At 46.4% G+C, this 18,623-nt stretch overlaps 2 protein-coding genes across 6 annotated transcripts in view; both read left to right on the forward strand.

The window, feature by feature from the left end:
* Window positions 1-6,933, forward strand: part of LOC120096984 (uncharacterized) — a 32,214-nt gene extending 25,281 nt beyond the window's left edge. For all 3 annotated transcript variants that reach the window (XM_063274861.1, XM_063274862.1, XM_063274860.1), the window contains exon 2: window positions 1-6,933. This exon is cut by the window's left edge. The gene's annotated coding sequence lies outside the window, so the exon portion shown is untranslated.
* A 359-nt stretch (window positions 6,934-7,292) lies between these two features.
* On the forward strand, window positions 7,293-14,655 carry Ngdn (neuroguidin). 3 transcript variants are annotated; one of them, NM_001107263.1, is made up of 11 exons: window positions 7,409-7,471; window positions 8,030-8,089; window positions 8,728-8,799; window positions 11,693-11,830; window positions 12,025-12,109; window positions 12,187-12,239; window positions 12,578-12,701; window positions 12,795-12,963; window positions 13,695-13,851; window positions 13,982-14,039; window positions 14,433-14,655. In NM_001107263.1, exons 1-11 carry the CDS (start codon window positions 7,460-7,462, stop codon window positions 14,450-14,452), a joined length of 948 nt encoding a protein of 315 aa, NP_001100733.1. In that variant the 5' UTR covers window positions 7,409-7,459; the 3' UTR covers window positions 14,453-14,655. The 3 variants fall into 3 exon arrangements, with proteins under 3 accessions (XP_063130318.1, NP_001100733.1, XP_063130319.1); XM_063274249.1 differs by lacking the exon at window positions 7,409-7,471 and adding an exon at window positions 7,513-7,733 and having other exon boundaries at window positions 14,433-14,556; XM_063274248.1 differs by having other exon boundaries at window positions 7,293-7,471; window positions 13,695-14,556.
* Window positions 14,656-18,623: the final 3,968 nt, after the last annotated feature.

An 18,623-nucleotide genomic window follows, 5' to 3' on the forward strand; every position in this document is an offset into this window, starting at 1 on the left:
GCCCAGAACCTGGGACACCCTGATTTCTACTAGAATGAGGCAGAATGTTTTAATGCCTAAGAGAAGAGGCTTCAAATATTAAAAGTCCCAGCTGTACTATGTGAGTGGGTGAGTTACTTGGACTCAGAGAAAAGTAGTCTCAGAGCCCAGCCCAGACTGTAGCATCGACACCATCAACCCGCAGAAGCGCGTTACACTATGTACAGTGCTCTGATGGTTGAAGTGCCAGGCACGGTGGCGCGGGAGATGTCCTGAGTGCTCGGGGATCAGAAAGCAAGGACTAGAGATCAAGAGAGGAAACTACACAAAAACCTTAAAAGTGAGGGAAGGGGTGACCAGCGGTGGTGGCACACGCCTTTAATCTCAGCACTTGGAAGGCAGAGGCAGGCAGATGGGGTGTTCAATGCCTCAAAAGCATGAAGACTGAAACTTGAATCCCCAGATCCCATGTGTAAACACAAGTGGGTATGGTGGCCCAGGTTACTCCAGTGTTTGAAAGGCCAGGACACAGGATTTCTGGAGCAAGCTGCCTGTCTGTATTGAGACCCTGCAAGTGAGCTCCGGGCTCAGTTAGGAGACCCTGTCTCAATGAGCACAGAGGAGGGCAATGAAGGAATATTCCAGAGGTCAACCTCAGGCCTCCACAAACCTCAGGTCTCCGCACATGCATTCACACAAGCACACATGCACACATACACACAGGAGAAAAAAGTATTAAAGTACTAAGAAAAAGGGTTCTGGAAACTCTGACTTTTATCAAGACACAGAAAGAGATCAAGGGAATCGAGAAACCCTACCCTCCAATATATACTATTTATAAGGAACTCATTTTAAAAGGGGGCACTGGAGCAATGGCTCGGTGATTGCAACCGTTGGCTGCTCTTGCAGAGGACCTAGCACCCACCTAGCTCCAGATGGGGGCTCACAACCATCTATAACTCCAGTTCCCGGCAATCCGATGCCCTCTTCTGGCCTCCAAGGACACTGACTGTACATGGTGCACAGACAGACATGCAGACAAAATACCTACACATGCAAAATAAATATGTAAATAAACTTTAAAACAAATAAGAAAACAAAAACACAGACACAAATATATTCACAATTAAAGACGGGTGGGATGGCACATGCCAATACTCCCGGTACTCAGGAGGTAGAAACAGGAGGGAAAAGATCCAGAACTCAAGATCAGCTTAGGCAGGGGGAAAAAAAGTAACAGGGTAAAGAAAAATAGACCATACCAACCAATACTGATCCAAAGAGGGACGAAGTAATCATACTGATCTTAGATTACAAGGACCTTAAAGAAAGGAAAATGATCAGGGGTTGAGTGTGGCATTAAGTAGTAAGGGGGTCAATTCTCCCAGAAGACTTCTGCTGTTGGCACTGAAGTCCCAGGGAAAAGCTTTGCCTATGTTAAAGACTCTATTAGGCTGATTAACTGATGAGAATTTCGGGGTTTGGGAAGAATTTGGAATTTGCAGATAAAGAGCCAACTTAGCATGATTAGCCCTATTAATAACCATTTATAGCCCCCTCTGTGTCTGGCCTGGCACCCTGGTGACTATTAGGTGACATCCTTGTGGAATATACAGTTTCCACCAACCCAGAGGCAAGAACATTCCATAGCGACTATGACTCAAGCAGAGGCTTCTTTGCTGGTCACCGCCTCCGGGATGGTCACCGATGTATTTAAGAGTGCCTTGATTTGTGATTTCCTTTCGTTCCGTTACTGGAACAATTTCAACTGTTGCCATGTTGAAAGCCAGTACTGGGGCAACTGAATCCGTGTGCTCAGGCCGCAGCCACCCATAGGTGGTTCCAGATTAAACCATCTCTCTTGCTCCTTTCGAAATGAGAGGTGTGTCCTTGTATCAACACCTAAGGAGAAAGGCTCAGACTGTTGAAAGCAAAAGTTACAGAAGGGCAAGGAGACCTAGATAAATCGACTATCATGGTTGAAGACTTCAACTCCCCTCTACTAAATGATCTCAGAGGCAGGGTCATCAAGAGCATAATTGAACCGAACAGTAATCAATCGATTGGACCTAAATGACATGTAAAAATTTCTCTATCCATATGACAACATACACATTTGACTCAAACTCAGGAAGAACATGCATCAAGACGATATAAACGCACCTGACCATCAAAAAGAAAAGGGGTCGTGGGTGACTGCTTTGCAGCACAGAGGACTGAATGGGGAATTAACAGCAGCAAGATTCCTGGAAGTTTTCAGAATATTTGACAATTAAATAGAATGTCTCTAAATAATATGCAGGTTAAAGAATAAGCCTCAAGACAAGTAATTTGAGCTGGCATGTTGTGGGATTGTATGCCTATATACTCAGGAGACTGAGTTTACAGAATCAAGGGCTCAAGGCCAGCCTGGGCTATGATGCTACCATGTCTCAAACAATAAGACAAACATAACCAGGAAACTATTTCAGTTACGGAAATTCTATCAGAAAGTTATAAGAAGACTAAAAAGTGACTTTAAGGGGCTGGGGATTTAGCTCAGTGGTAGAGCGCTTGCCTAGGAAGCGCAAGGCCCTGGGTTCGGTCCCCAGCTCCGGAAAAAAAGAAAAAAGAAAAAAAAAAAGTGACTTTAAAAAAAAATCAAAAACTGAAGCCAGGTGTGGTGCCACACGCCTTTAGTCCCATCATTCAGGAAGTAGAGGCAGACGGATCTCTGTGAGTTCAAGGCCTGCCTGGTCTACTTAGTGAGTTTCAGGGATACATTTGAGATCCTGTCTCAAAAAAAAAAAAAAAAAAAAAAAGAGGAGGAGCAGGAGGAAGAAGAGAAGGAGGAGCAGGAGGAGCAGGAGAAGGGGGAGGAGGGGAGGATGAGGACCAGGAGGAGGAGCAGGAGGAGGAGGAGAAGGGGGAGGAGGAGGAGCAGGAGGAGAAGGAGCAGGAGGAGGAGAAGGGGGAGGAGGGGAGGATGAGGACCAGGAGGAGAAGGAGCAGGAGGAAGAAGAGAAGGAGGAGCAGGAGGAGCAGGAGAAGGGGGAGGAGGGGAGGATGAGGACCAGGAGGAGAAGGAGCAGGAGGAGGAGGAGAAGGGGGAGGAGGAGGAGCAGGAGGAGAAGGAGCAGGAGGAGGAGAAGGGGGAGGAGGAGGAGCAGGAGGAGAAGGAGCAGGAGGAGGAGAAGGGGGAGGAGGGGAGGATGAGGAGAAGGAGCAGGAGGAGGAGAAGGGGGAGGAGGGGAGGATGAGGACCAGGAGGAGAAGGAGCAGGAGGAGGAGGAGAAGGGGGAGGAGGGGAGGATGAGGACCAGGAGGAGAAGGAGCAGGAGGAGGAGGAGAAGGGGGAGGAGGAGGAGCAGGAGGAGAAGGAGCAGGAGGAGGAGAAGGGGGAGGAGGAGGAGCAGGAGGAGGAGCAGCAGGAGGAGCAGGAGAAGGGGGAGGAGGAGGAGCTGGAGGAGAAGGAGGAGGAGGAGCAGCAGGAGCAGCAGGAGGAGCAGGAGCAGCAGGAATGACAAAGGAAGAATCTGGGCTGAGGAGATGGCTCAGCAGTTAGCATGCTTTAGTCTTACACCCACAAGGCAGCTCACGACTGTTCATAACTCCAGTCCCAGTGCATCTGGTGCCCTCTTCTGGCCGCCTCGGGGATCAGGCAAAGATGTGCTACACAGATAAACAAGCACATAACACACACACACACACACACACACACACACACATTTTAAAAAAGATCTTCAGTTTAAGCCATCAAATAGTCACTATAAAATCTAGGACTTTTTAACAATGTCAGAGTTCAACTGATTCAAAATTTCAAAACTTGGATGGATTTTTCTTTAGCTTTAGAGATTTAAGATAATACCTAATTAATGCTGTTCTGGGCTTTGTCCTGCTCCCAAATTCATAAGGAAATGCTTTTAATTGAAGGCTTCTCTACCATGAGCCCAGGAACTTGAAGCAATATAGAATCAACCCGTTTCTAAAATTAAAAATACTTGTTTTTTAATGCAGAGCACAGCTGTGGATCCCCATCCTACCTGATACATCTACAGTGTAGCTCCCATACCCAAGGCCAGAGCTGGGGAGAGGGGGTGTGTCTTAGTTAGGATTACTGTTGCTAGGATGAAAGATCATGGCCAAAAGCAAGGTGGGAGGAACTTTTTCTTTTCTTTCTTCCTTTTTTTTATTTTATTTTATTTTTTTATTTTGGCTTACACTTCCACATCATAGCCCATCATTGAAGAAAGTCAGGACAGGAACTCAAACAGGGCAGGAACCTGGAGGCAGGAGCTGGTGCAGAGGCCATGGAGGGGTGCTGCTTACTGGCTTGTTCATCACAGCTTACTCAACCTGTTTTCTTACAAAACCCAGCCACCAGCCCAGGGATGGCACCACCCAGGATGGACGGGGCCCTCCCACATCAATCACCAATTAAGAAAATGCCCTACAGCTGGGTCTTAGGGAGGCATTTTCTCCACTGAAGTTCCCTCCTTTCAGATGACTCTAGCCTGTGTTAAGTTGACATGATGCTGGCCAGCACGGGGTTGGAAGATTGAAGAAGGTAAGAGCCATTGGACCAGGGCATTTGCTAGAAGATGGTGTCTTCTACACCTGACAGGTTCCCTGCACTGTGAAATCTTGACAATATGGCTGTCTAAACAAGGCCAGTGATGACAACACCAATTGTTACCAGGTTATTCAATCCAAGTGCTCACCCCGAAACACACATGCTCTGGTTTGTTTCCTATTGCTGTGATGAACGCCTTGACCAGCAGCAACTAGGGGAAGAAATGGTTTATTTCATCTCAGGACTCTAAGGTCACAGTGCACCACTGAGGGAAGTTAGGGCAGGAACTCAAGCAGGAACCTGAAGGCAGGGACTAGAACAGAGACTATGGAGGAATGATGTGGACTGGCTTGATTCGTGGCTTGTTCATCTTGTTTTCTTTTTTTTTTTTTTTTCTTTTTTCGGAGCTGGGGACCGAACCCAGGGCCTTGCGGTTGCTAGGCAAGCGCTCTACCACTGAGCTAAATCCCCAACCCCATCTTGTTTTCTTATATAACCCAGGACCACCTGATATGTCCCCACTCCCACGTCTCTCATTATTCAGACTTGAGTGCAGGCCTATCTTACGAAGGCATTTTCTTAATGGAGGCTTCCTCTTTCCAGATAACCCTATGTGTCGTTGATAAAAAAAAAACTAACCGGCACAACATATCCCTAAACACATATGCAACACTGAATGGACTCAGCACATTGCATTTATATAGATCTATCTATCTATCTATCTATCTATCTATCTATCTATCTATCTATCTATCTACATACAGGTGCATGCATGTGCAAGTGCGTGTGCAAGTGTGTGTGTAAAACAAGAAGAGATCATGATGTTGAAATGGAGAGGGGTGGACACAGGAGCAGTTGGAAGAGGGAGACTATGGGGTGAAATTATGTAAATATGTGCTCATGAAATTTTCAAAAATGGTAAAAATGATAATAATTAAAATCGCCATTAAATTTGTATTCCTAAAAGAAAGCTTTTTTTTTTCTTTGCTCAGTATATACTTGTAAATGCTCTGAGTACTTACCATCGTGTGGTGCTGTTGAAAACAACCAAAGTCAAAACAGATTTAATGATCTTGTGTTCTTGCTTGCTGGTTGAATCTGAAAGAACTTTATAAAGATTTATTGTATTGTTAGCTCTAATATTTCTGTAACATATGAGGTGATTGGTATTTTTTATTTTTCCCTTCTTCATTTTTTTTTTTTATCTTTACCTAATATGTGTTGGTGTGAGGATATCAGATCCCCTAGAACTGGAGTTACAGACAGTTCTATGCTGTCATGTAGGTGTTGGGAACTGAACTCAGGACCTCTGGAAGAGCAGTCAGTGCTCTTAACCACTGAGCCATCTCTCCAGCCCCTGTAATAGGACTTAATGCCTTCTTCTGGTGTGTCTGAAGACAGTGACAGTGTACTCATATACATAAAATAACATGCAGTTTTATTTATTTTCTCAGATATTGTAATCATTTGTCCATAACACGTGACAAACTTCAAGTTCCAAAGAAAGCAAAATCTTGTTTGTGTCAGGAAGAGTAGTGTTAAAACAGAGGTTTCACAAGCAAATCCTGATACACAGAAAGTGCTGACAAGATGGCACTTGCTTGCCTACCAGCTTGACCAACTGAGTTCTATTTCCAGGACTCACATAGTAGAAAGAGATCCAACTCCCATTTGTTACATATAATTACTTTTCTGTATGCCTTTGTCTGTTTATAAGGAAGTCAGAAGAAACTAAAATCCCCCTGGGGCTGGAGTTAAATGTAGTTGTGAACTGCCTTGTCTGGGTGCGGGGAATGGAACGCTGGCCATCATGACCACTGAGCCATCGCTCTGGCTCTCTTTTCATTTTGTTTATTGAGACAAGATCTCACAATGTAGACCAGACTGGCTTCAAACTCCTGGAGATCTGCATGTCTCTTGACTAAAGAGATCTAGGATTAAAGGCAAAGCCACACTTTAGATTTCCCGTCTCAAGTCTGCTCTTCTATTGCGCAAGGAAAATCCGAGCCAGCACCACCTTTCTAGGCTGTATTGTGTAATGCAGACGGACGATGGGAGTTGTTACTCCCACCTAATCCACAAACCGTGAGAGGCGAGGGAGTGGGCGTGTTGGACGATACTGAGCAAAGATGAAGGGGATAAAGGAAATATGCACAGCCTGGATTTTAACCCAGTTCTGCAGTGGACGAATGGAGCAGTGAGGAATGCACGCAGGTTGAGCCGGTTCCTCGCCTATCGATTTTTCCCACGAGACGAGTGCTGGGCGCACTGCGGCCTTTGCGCAGCATCCTCGGCGTACACGAGGAGGGTGGGCCAGTGATGCGGCCGACGGCTTCCGAATCGTGGCTTCTGGCTCCTCTATCGTAACCATCCAAATCACTGATGAAAAGGGCTCCATTGTCGTACAAGGACGGTCACAGGACTAGGAAAGGGGTACTTGGAAGTTCAAGGGGCAATGGCGGGCCAGTAACCCGACTGCATCAGAGAATAGCCGGAAGCTGCCACCCAGCGGTCTGTTTTGGTACTACACGGAAAACCCTGTGAGAAGACTGTGACTCTGCGGCATCTGGGAGCCAATGAGCTCTCAGGCTGCACAACTAATTTCTTTTTTCTATTGGTTTCTCTAGCTGTCAATCCATCATTTATGCAGTAGTTATTGGGAGTAGCATCAATCATTTTCTGTAAACCACGAATCACATGCTTCTGTCGCCGCCCATCTTTACGCTTTAAGCACGCCTCTGCGTCTGACACATTTAGGCAGTTTCTTTATTCCATTGGCTAGATGAGGTCCCGCCTTTCTGATTAGCGGAAATGAAAGATCTCTTATTTCCATTGGCTGAAATTTGTAAATTGTGATTGTCTATCAAAACTATGAACTCAGGTTAGCTCCCAGGAAGTTCGGGCCCGGAAAGGGTGGGCTTTGCGAAGATGGAGGCTCCGGTGAGTTCTGTCTCGTTGCTTCTTCCCGGAAAGGAAGGGATATCTGGTTGTTTCCTTTCGCCTCCTTGGAACGAGGCAAACAATTAGCAGCATGGAAGAGTAGTGATGAAAGTTGTTAAAGGGATGCGCCTGCCCTGACAATCAATAGCACATGTTAGATGAGAGACGCTGCATGTTGGCTGGTTCCGGACAGGAGGCCAAACCCCCAAAATTACTCTTCAGAATGAGCTTTGTTGGGAGAGCCTCGTGACCCGGCCTTAAGGTGGGAGAATGTTCCGAGAACATTAGCAGAAATAGCGTCACGTACAGTGTGGCGGGGGCTCGGAGCAAAGACAGCCGCGGGGTTTGGCGCTCAAGTCTCCGGTCTTTTCCAGTAAATTGGGGGGTGTGGTGAGAGGAGACTGGCTTTGAGCCGAGGCTGCCTATACCTGTTCAGGAAAAACGACCCAAAGGCTCGAGTGTTTTAAAGGAAAGGAGGGAGTTTCATAGGCGATACGTTCTGCCATCTTCAACACCTAAAGTAAGAAATTGACCCCTTCACCTGTCCCCTATCTGTAGGAGGTGCTGGAATCAGAGGTGTCAAGTTCGATAACACTTTTGAAAAATCTCCAGGAGCAGGTGAGTATTGTCTCCTTTTATCTCTCTCTCTCTCTCTCTCTCTCTCTCTCTCTCTCTCTCATCTATCTATCAATCATCTATCTATCTATCTATCCATTCATTCACTTAACATCCTGATCGCAGCCCCCTCCCCAGAAAACTTTTTTTTTAAGTTATACCCAAACTCCTTTATCTAAAAAAATAACAGAAAACAGATTGGCAATAGTGACATATCGCTATAAGTGCCACTTAATATGCATTTAGATAGTTTGATGTTTTTTAAGTCCTATTGGTACAGATAAAATTACACTCCTCAGCCTTGTTTTTGTAATGGCCCACACCTTTAAACTCAGCACTTGGGAGGCAGAGGCTGGTGGCTCTCCAGTGAGTTCAAGGTCAGCCCAATCTGTATAATGCGTTCCAGAACAGTCCTCATCACCACTGCCCCACTCCTCATCCCCTTCTCTTGGTTTCTTAATGATCCCCTCCCCCAGCTTTAGAAAGCAGTATGAAGTTTTTCTCTGCCTCTTGGAGCGTGGTGTTCGTCGACAGCATTTCAGTTGATTTTTAGGTGGCATTACCTAGTGTTTCTTCTTCCTTGTTCCCAAACATTGCTTGTGGTCGGGTGAACTGTTCAGATTGAATGTGGCTAATTTCAGGTGATGGCTGTGACAGCACAAGTACAAGCACTGACAGCAAAAGTTCGAGCTGGAGCATATTCTACAGAGAAGGTAAGGGTTCTCGATCAGGGTGGAGGGCCAGCTCAGTGGTTAAGATAGCTTGCCACCCTTCCAGGGAACCTGGGTTTGGTTCCCAGCACTCAGGTCTACATGACGGGATCCCATACATGTATGGTGTGCATATGTACAAACACGTAAATAAGAGTAAATCTTAAAGGTGGGGGGGACCTTGAAAAGGGAATATCTCCTCATATGATGTGCTTGGTGGTTTGGGTTTGTTTTTATTCTAGTAGGTTTGCTGTGTGGTAAATGTCCTGAGAGTTAGAGCTTCACCTAAATGTGAGTAATGTGTGGGTTCTGTACAGGATTTGGGCAAGGACGCAGACCAGAGGGCTAGATAGGAATAGTGGCAGCCACTTTACAGAAGTCAGGAGTGATATGCCAGCCAAGCAGAGAAAGTAACTGGACTTTGAGAATAAATATGAGATACTCACTATTGCAGTGTTGTGGGGGAGTAGATGATTCTGTGGACGGATATACATGCATTTTGGTTGTGTGTGTGATGTGGGTAAACATAAGAATGGAGCCGTCACTCCGACGTAGGACAGCTGAGGAGTTGCTCCTTTGTTTTCTTGTGGTCTTGATGTTAATTTGGGCCGAGGTGGCTTTATAGACAGACGTCCCCAGCTTTGTTTTCTGTCACTTCAGTTACCTGAGGTTAACAGCAGTCTGAAAATAATAACTGTAAAGTTCTAGCCCACCTCTTTAAGTTTTAAATAGTGTATTTTTTTTTTTCGGAGCTGGGGACCGAACCCAGGGCCTTGCGCTTCCTAGGTAAGCGCTCTACCACTGAGCTAAATCCCCAGCCCCTTAAATAGTGTATTTTAGTGTGTAATTGAGTTACTCGCTATTGCTAGCTGCCGTTAATCTCTTACACTAGGATTGTAAATTATGGTTTATCATTTGTATAAGTGCGTAGGAAGAACGGTGTATCTAGGATTCAGTTCTCTGCCATTGCAAACATTCGTTGGCACTTTTGGAGTGCATCACTTGTGGATAAAAATGGCACTAATCTGTGATGAGAAGCCATTGACTGAAAGATGCATCCTAATTTGAGATCCTAAACTGTGAAGATGACGAATCTGAAAATGAGATGCAGTAGCTTCTTCTCTTGCTTGAACCTTTTTTCCCTTTTCATTTTGTTTTGTTTGTTTAGACAGGAGCATGCTATGAAACACAGGCTGGCCTTGAACTTATGACCTTACTCTTCCACCTTTCAAGGGCTAGGATTTTAGATTCTCTGATGTGCAGTGAAATAGGCTACCTCTCAAATGAAAATTTAAAGAAAAAAAATAAAAATATTTTAGAACATTTTGGGGATTATTTGTGTCATTAGAGGACAACCCTTGACGTTTATAAAGTGCTTTACAGGTTACAGAAGTGCTTTCTTGTTATCTTGTTTCAAAACATTCTTAGGGCAGTGCTGGAATTCTGTTACTTTTTACATATGAGAAGTTTACAGTCTCAAGTTTAAGTGACATAACCAATATCTGACTACCAAATGGGTAAATCAAAATTTAAACTCAACTTGGCAGTTTTAAATTCCATTTCCCATCCTGGGACGTACAGTAGGGCTGACATAAAGAGCTAAGCATGTTTAAGAGATACCCAGGACTCAGGCCATGGAGTTTCACTGAGTATGACTAGCATTTGAATTTTTGCTGTGTAATTTTTGGCCAAAGTTTTTAACCCGTCATACATACATTTTCCCAGAGCTGTGGACTGTCGGTATCATTTTGTGCAGACACAAGACTTTCTCTTATTTCATAACTGCAAATTATTACTGTATTTTGTTTGAAAGTCGGTGTATTTGCTTAATTTATTTCTTACCTGTGTACGTATCAACTGGGGTTAGGGATTGAATCCTTCCATGTTTTCCGATGAGCACTCTGCTTTTGGAGTGACCCGCTTGTTCAAAAGGAACTTTTTCATCATACAAGCACTGTTTCCCTGGTATCCTCCTCTTTCTAGACAGTTAATTGAGTGTTGTCTTCGGGCTTTTCCTGCATATAAAAGTGTGCAGCTAGCAAGACAGCTGAGGGAGTGAGGCAGTGTGTGCAAGCCTGAGACTTGTTTCAGCCCTGAAACCCACCTGATGGTAGAAAAAGAAAACCCGCTCCACCGTGCCCTCTGACCTCTATGTGTTCGGGGTTGGATGCGTGTGCTCACAAATGCATTCACGTCTTCCATGACGATAGATTTTTTAGAAGGTGTGTGTATCACACAGCCCCACTGGAACTGTATTATAACCACTTTCTACAACTTCTATTGACCTTTAGTTCCCTATCAGTGTATATAAATCACTTGTCTTATCTATATTGTGATAGATCTAAAATGGTTAAAACTTGGGAGGGCCTGTCCATGAGACAAGCCCAAGGGTGCTGCTGATATGCACGGTGTCCACGTTCAGAGTCACGTGGACTCAGATGTCAGAAGCTCTGAGACTGCAGCACTCTTAGTCGTTGGGCGACTTTGGATGCTTCTGGAGAACCCGCCCATATCCATGGGAATGCGTCTCAAGACCTCCTATGGGTGTCGAGACTGTGCTGTGTGTGTCCCTCTGTGGTCTGCAGTCTTCTGCACAGCACCAGGGTTTATCTTCCTTTCCACATTTTATGCCCTTGCGCTGCTTTTCGGCACGGCTCTCACGCATATGTCGGGGATGGAAAATAGGCCTTTCCTGGAACAAAAGCTCTCTAATAACTGACAATTGAGCTGGGGTGACTGCTAAGTGACTGACAGCATTCGCATTGTGGGCACAGCAGGTAACGGGATGATTCGGGTAACATGGACTGGCTGGGGAAGACATGATCCCGGTATTGCCTTAGCTGCTCCTCCTGATTCGTTGGCTGAGACTAAGTCTGTCTCTCACTGTTTACCTCAGGGTCTGAGCCTCTTGGAAGTGAAAGACCAGCTGTTGCTCATGTACCTCATGGACCTGAGCCACCTCATCCTGGACAAGGCCTCTGGGGGCTCTCTGCAGGGACACCCTGCAGTTCTGAGGCTGGTGGAGATTCGCACGGTATGACTTTCTAAGGCTCGCACTCCAGGGCTCTTGTGGGAATGAGTGGTCTTCTTTCTAAGTAGGGAGGCGTTTTCATCCACATTGGCTCATTTGTGAATGTTTCAGTTGTCTTATCCGGAACAAGGCATGGATGCCCGTGTGTGCCTGATTTGGGAAAGAAAGTGTAATCCTTTCACATTCTCACATTGTAGGTTTTAGAAAAACTCCGTCCTTTGGACCAGAAGCTGAAATATCAAATTGACAAACTGGTCAAGACTGCAGTGACAGGCAGCCTCAGTAAGTGGGAGAGCTGTCAGGGAGTGGTGGGGTCACCGCAGAGTTCAAGTCTTGTAAACTTGGATTTCCTGTTTCAGGTGAGAATGACCCGCTTCGTTTTAAGCCTCACCCCAGCAATATGATGAGCAAGGTAAGGCGCGTGTCGGCTGAGCCCAGCCTGTGGTGACCCTGCTCGGCAGGACCCTCTCCAGCTCCTGGCTGGGAGTGCCTCCATGTGAAGCTTTCTTCCCTCGCCCATGGTTCCATCTCCTCAGGGTGTGCCAGGGAGGCTCCATCCTGCCTCTCTATATTTGTAAAATAATCAACTCCCAATTTCTAGGAAAAATATATTCCCTCCCTCCCCCCAAAAAACCCCTCATTGCTAGGGATTAATCTGCATTGCAAACACAATGACAGTGTTATAAGAGAGTCCTCTCACTTGTCCTAAACCTGCCTGAGTTTGCAGGAATCATTTTGGGTTTTTTGTAGTTGAGCTCTGAGGATGAGGAGGAAAATGAAGCAGAGGAGGACCAGTCTGAGGCCTCGGGGAAGAAATCTGTAAAAGGCGCATCTAAGAAATACGTCCCACCACGCTTGGTTCCGGTACATTATGGTAGGAGTTGTGGCCGTCCCTCCTTGGTGGGAGTTTTGTTTCTGTTTTCTTTTGCCTGTTCTAGAATAACCCGTATGGGTTTTTATCACGCAGATGAGACAGAAGCTGAGCGGGAACAGAAGCGTCTGGAGAAAGCCAAGAGACGGGCGCTGAGCAGCTCCGTCATCCGTGAGCTGAAGGAGCAGTACTCAGATGCCCCGGAAGAGATCCGTGACGTGCGACACCCTCACGTCACCCGCCAGAGTCAGGAGGATCAGCACAGGTCTGAGTTCTTGCATTTAGAAATTCTCTCAAATCTGTAGAGAGCTGCCCTCGTGCTTCGTCTGAACGTGGTTAAGTCTGGCACAGGAAAACCAGCGTGATGGGGAGAGAGCACTGACGAGCTTGGGATGGAGTTTAACATTGGTGAGGTTGCAGTACCAATAAGAAGTAGAGGAGAACCTTTTTTACTTTGTATAATTATCTTCGTTTATTGTTTTTGTTTTCTCCTGCCTACTTAGGCTCAAGTAAATGCTATGTAGAGAAGAGTATATTGAGTTCTTCATGGTGGTGCTTTAATAGGCTGCCTTTTGCCATCAATGCCACAGGTCTTTGGGTAGGAAGCAGTAGAGACAGGTTTTGACTGTTGCTGCAGAGTTTCTCTGTGGCAGATCAGTAGACAATGAGCCGGAGACAAGCGTTGCTAGGTGCAGCTTTTATGGCTGATGGTTGTTCAGAAGAGCCCATCGGGGAGTCCTGTGCCACAGAGCCGGCTCGTGAGAATTCTCTCATAACACGGTCATTGTGTTTGCAATGTAGATCAATCCCTAGCTATGAGGGATCTTAGTGAGGAAGTCGGGGATTGAACATGTCACATACATATCCTTAGCTAAGAACGTATTGATCCGAGTGTCCTGAGGACTCTGCATGAGGAGGAGGAAGTACTGGGCCCAGGTTCTGGCTGTTGTCTCCCTCATGCTTGTCTGAACCTTCTACAAACTCTTTTCCTGGCAGGATCAACTATGAAGAGAGCATGATGGTTCGCTTAAGTGTCAGCAAGCGAGAGAAAGGACTGCGAAGGCGGGCGAGTGCCATGAGCTCACAGCTTCATTCCCTCACACACTTCAGCGACATCAGCGCTTTGACAGGGGGCACCGCTCATCTTGATGAGGTAAGGGTGGGTACAGTGGTAGCAGGAGCCGTCATGCTGTTAGCCACACGTGGGCTTCGTACAGCGAGCTCAGGAGAGAGTGCTGGTTCTTAGGACGTAGTACTTTCTGTTCACTTCTGTTTGTCCCTAGGACCAGAATCCTGTTAAAAAGCGGAAGAAGATGCCTAAGAAAGGTCGGAAGAAGAAAGGTCAGTGAACCAGTAGGCGTTCAGGAACTTCCGCCTCAGGTTGTGTCTGTCTCTTCCATGATACTCAGTGATCTCTTTAGGTTGCCTTTTTTTTTTTCCTTTCCTCTTTATTTCCCAAGCTTGAAATCAGTGTCTCTCACAAGGGAGTCTCTGCATTATACTTGAGTGGCCCACAACTCATGTTTCAAGTGTCTGTAAATAGAGGTATGAAAACATCACCTGAAGGGATTGCTCTCTAACTGTGTTCATGCTCCTGTGAGTCCAGAAGGGTAGAGAGTGCTGCCTCAGGGCAAGCCTCCAGCCTCAGGGCAAGCCTCCAGCCTCAGGGCAAGCCTGGAGCTCTTCTCTGTTCCGGCCCTTCTTTGCCTCATTCTCGGTTTCCTTCCGTTTCAGGTTTTCGGAGGCGCTGGTGACGAGCTTATGCATGCACTTTTGGTCATCACTGTGTGTAGACGTTTGCCTTGGAAATGTGGAAAGAGCTTTACTAAATAAAATTGATTTTGTTTATGATAAAAGACATTTTTGCCATACATTGTATGATTGCAATTGCTGGGCATGGGGGCTGCATTCACTAAAAGGAGAGTTAGTGGAAAGGGGAAGACGATGTTTTGGGAGATGTAGGACAAGTTTTTGGGTTGGTTTTTTTTTTTTTTTTTTTGGTAATATATTTTTCCTAGAAATTTGGAATTGATTATTTTACAAATACAAAATACAGAGGCAGGATGGAGTAATCGGCCTCCCTAGCCCTAGTCCCACCGCTCCACTGGAGTTTAGAATTCTAAAATCACATGGTTGTAGCTTTTGTTGATCTGTCCAGCATGGCCACCAGGTGGCATTACTGGCTCAGGAAACCTGTGGTCGCTTGCTATAAAGTCAGTTGGTTCTGTCCCTCGTTTTTTGGATTCATCTCTTCTAATTCCTGCTCGTGAGAGCTGATCTGTGGTCAGTCCTGGGAAGAATTTGTGAAGAGCAGCTGAGTGGCAGACAGAGTCTGTGGAGGCTTGGGGCATGGCTTCTCTGCCACTCCTTCCACGAGACCTCAGTTTACCTGTGAGTCCAGCCCTTTTAAAAGCCGTAAAAGAATGCCAGCAAGTAGGGCACAGAATCGCTAGTGTGACAGCTAGGGGAGTGGGCAGCCTACAGGAACCGCAGACCCAAGCTGGGGTCCACAGCTGAGCTCTCGAATGCAGAGTAACCTCTGTTGGTGAAACCTCCATAAACCGTGGGTAACACAAACAAATGGATAAAGTGAGAAGCTGGGTCTGAGGTTTAACTCATGGCAGTTTTTAAAAAGACCCATGCCTGTGTCCCCTCCCCACAAAATTTGAAAGGAGTAATAAAAAGAAGTTAGGCATGGCTCTACACACTTTAGCCTCCCAGCACTGTGGCAGGCAGGGATGAGGATGGATGAGGCCGTGGTGGGCAGCTCAGCTCCAGGCGCAGTGCAGGGGACAGTGTACAGCAGAATACACACATTGTTTGGCCTCCGAATGCACACCTGTACGTGTGTACATCACCCTATGCAAACACATTTAAAAACAAAGAGTATCTGAATCTCTTAAGATTACTTCTGTATCAAGGAGTCTTCGGCAGCTTCTGTGGCTTACCCCAGAATGCGCTTGTGTCTGGGGTAAATCTGAGGGGTTCCGTGTGCCCCAAGACCTCGTAGTAATAACTACTCAAGTGAGTCCTAGCAAAGAACTAAGGACAGATTCAGAGCACGTGCCTTTCCATCTAAACAACCTACATGTTAGCTAAGGTGGGCTTTGAAAGCTAGATGAGGTGCATGTGCCAACTCTAGCCTCTCAGGAAGGAGGCGGAGGCCTGTCTGCACTGTGTAGTGAGTTCAAAGCCAGCCTGGGAAACAACTAGAGTCTGGCCGTAGCTCTGCAGCAGAGCGCTTGCTTGGCATATACATCTGGGTTAGAACCATCACACTCATGCTACATTAAGACTTGCATTGGGTTGGGGATTTAGCTCAGTGGTAAAGCGCTTGCCTAGCAAGCGTAAGGCCCTGGGTTCGGTCCCCAGCTCCAGGAAAAAAAAAAAAAGACTTGCATTTATTTCTAGTTTCGCTCCTTTGAAACAGGAACTCAAGATAGTGTAGGTTGGTCTTGAATTTGTTAGGTATTGAGGATGACCTTGATCTCTTGATCTCCTGCCTCCACCTCCTAAAGGCCAGGGTTACAGGCAATTACCATTATGCTTGGCTGCTGTTCGTAATTAAGATGTGAGGTTACATACTGCCCCACCTTTGCTAGAGGCCTTGTCTTCAGAGACTACAATCCGTACTCTGGGTCTTCCTGGTGTGTCAGTAACCAGAACAAACGTCTGTCTTCCTGAGCCTTATAGTTAATCTGAGCCTTCAGTTCCAGCACGTGTTTTTATCTGGCCTTTTGGCAGTACTAGAAAATTCCAACAGCTATTAGCATTTTTCTGAGGCTATTTCTACCAGCATCATTAATAGATCATATTATCTGACAGGATTCTATGCAGACGGTTGATGTGAAACAAGTGTAAACAGGGTTACTTTCATCAAGGTAGGGATGAGGCACCTCAGAGTTCCTTACTGTTAAACTCTTTTCCTTAACTCTCCGAGGAGCCCCCAGACACCTTTAGTCCTCCATAGAACAGGTTGAGAGCCCGCGGTTAGGGGGTTGGGGATTTAGCTCAGCGGTAGAGCGCTTGCCTAGCAAGCGCAGGGCCCTGGGTTCAGTCCCCAGCTCCGAAAAAAAGAATAAAAAAATAAAAAAAAAAAAAAACGAGAGCCGCGGTTAGCACAGCAGAACAACAGAATTAAAGATCAGGATTGTTTAGGCCTGTTCTGTTTACTTTTGCTCTGTTCCGTTCAGGCTCAATTCTTTTCTTTTTCCTTTTTTAAAATCTGACAAACTTTAGCTTCTCCCTCAGTTTTTTCGTTTTAGGGAGTAGCGAAGAGACTTTGACAAAATCCTGTTTTTTCCTCGAGTCTTTGTGTTGTTAGGGTTTGGGGGGGTGAAAGGAGCGGTGACCTGGTTGCAGCGGACCGGGTTTCAGCACCGTGGAGAGCTCAAGCTCCCTCATTGCTCCGCCTCCGGGTATGAAAGGCACAAAAGGAACGACCCCTTAGAATGGTGCAGGGTAGACTTGTCCCCCTTCAGCGTACAGATTCTCTGTCATCTCCACTTCCGACTGGTACAGACGGAGTGAGAGATGACACAGTCTGGAATATCCCTGGGGTCCATTTGCTCCGTACGTGCCAGATTCACGCCAAGGATTCGGCCACTGTGATGAGGTATTAGTGACCTACTAACTACCCTTTGCTCAGTGCTAACCTCATTTAAACCGATGCACAAGATCTTTACTACTGCTTGCGAAAAATTCTGTCCCCTACTTTCCTCACAGGTCCTCGAGGAGCCTTGTTTCGTTCCCTGGCCATCTTACTGCCTGTGCATGCAGAAAGGCATCGCGCTGGCTCTCTGCCCAGTCTTGCTTTTGTGTTTCTTTGATCTCATTGTTCAGAGGGTCTCAGAGAAGCCCCAAGAGCCATGCCTTTGCATGTTTAAGCTATTGATGCCCTGTAAGAAGTGTATTAAAGGTCCATCGTGAACAAATTTGGGTCAATAGGTGGCAGTAGTCACTGAGTCCTGAGGCCCCGACACCCCCTAAACACAAGCAAATTTAATAGCCATTATATTTAAGGACGTGATAAAGGAAGTCACATTAAAATGAAAATGGAGAGAAGATCGGTCCCTTTCAGTGGGATCCAGGAAATGCTGAAATGTGCTAGGTGACTTCTGTGGGTATTGTATGCTGACAGATTGAGTATGGTCAGTGAAGGGCACCGGTAGGAAAGGCCTGGGCTTCGGGATTAGGAGATTTAAGATGTGGGCATTTGGGTTTCTTCCTGCTGGGATAAGGCCTTGTTAAATGAAGACCAGAGCAGAAAGAATAGAGCAGTATAGGGAATGAGATAAGATAGATAGATGTGAGAGAGGGAGGGAGAGAGAGAGAGAGAGAAAGAGAGAGAAGGGCGAGAAGGGGGAGAGCTGTGTGAAGGGACGGTGGAAGGGTGGGCTGTTGAGGACTGCAGTTGGAGGGGGAGGGGTGGGCTGCTGCAGTATGGAATCTGTCTAATGGGGGAGGGGAGGGGAAGATATTGGTCTCCGCTGCAGCAGCTGCATTGGCTCCCCTCCCCCACCCTTCCCAAGGAGCCAGAGCAGTGCTGGCAAATCTGTCTTCATGTATTTATTATTATTAAAAATGTGACGGATCCTTCCTCGCTAGAAGCACAACAAATACTGCTGATCCCGTTTTCCTCCCCCTCCCTCTGCCAGGCTTTTACATCCCCTCTCTTTCCTCCCTGTCCTCTGCCTTGGTCTTTCTGACTGTGGTGTGTGTGTGTGTGTGTGTGTGTGTGTGTGTGTGTGTGTGTGTGCTGTGGGGAGGGGACTCTTCCTTCCCTCTTCTCAGCTTGGTGGCTCCCTGGGGCTTTCTAATGGTGGTTGAGTTTCAAGGCAATGCTGTGAGGGGAGGGGGCAGCTGAGTGAGGGGCCTCCATTGCCCCAGGGAGGGAGCTGTGTTCTTCACTGTCCACTGAGGAAA

This window comes from Rattus norvegicus, chromosome 15, assembly GCF_036323735.1.
Source record: "Rattus norvegicus strain BN/NHsdMcwi chromosome 15, GRCr8, whole genome shotgun sequence".
Lineage (NCBI taxonomy): Eukaryota > Metazoa > Chordata > Mammalia > Rodentia > Muridae > Rattus > Rattus norvegicus.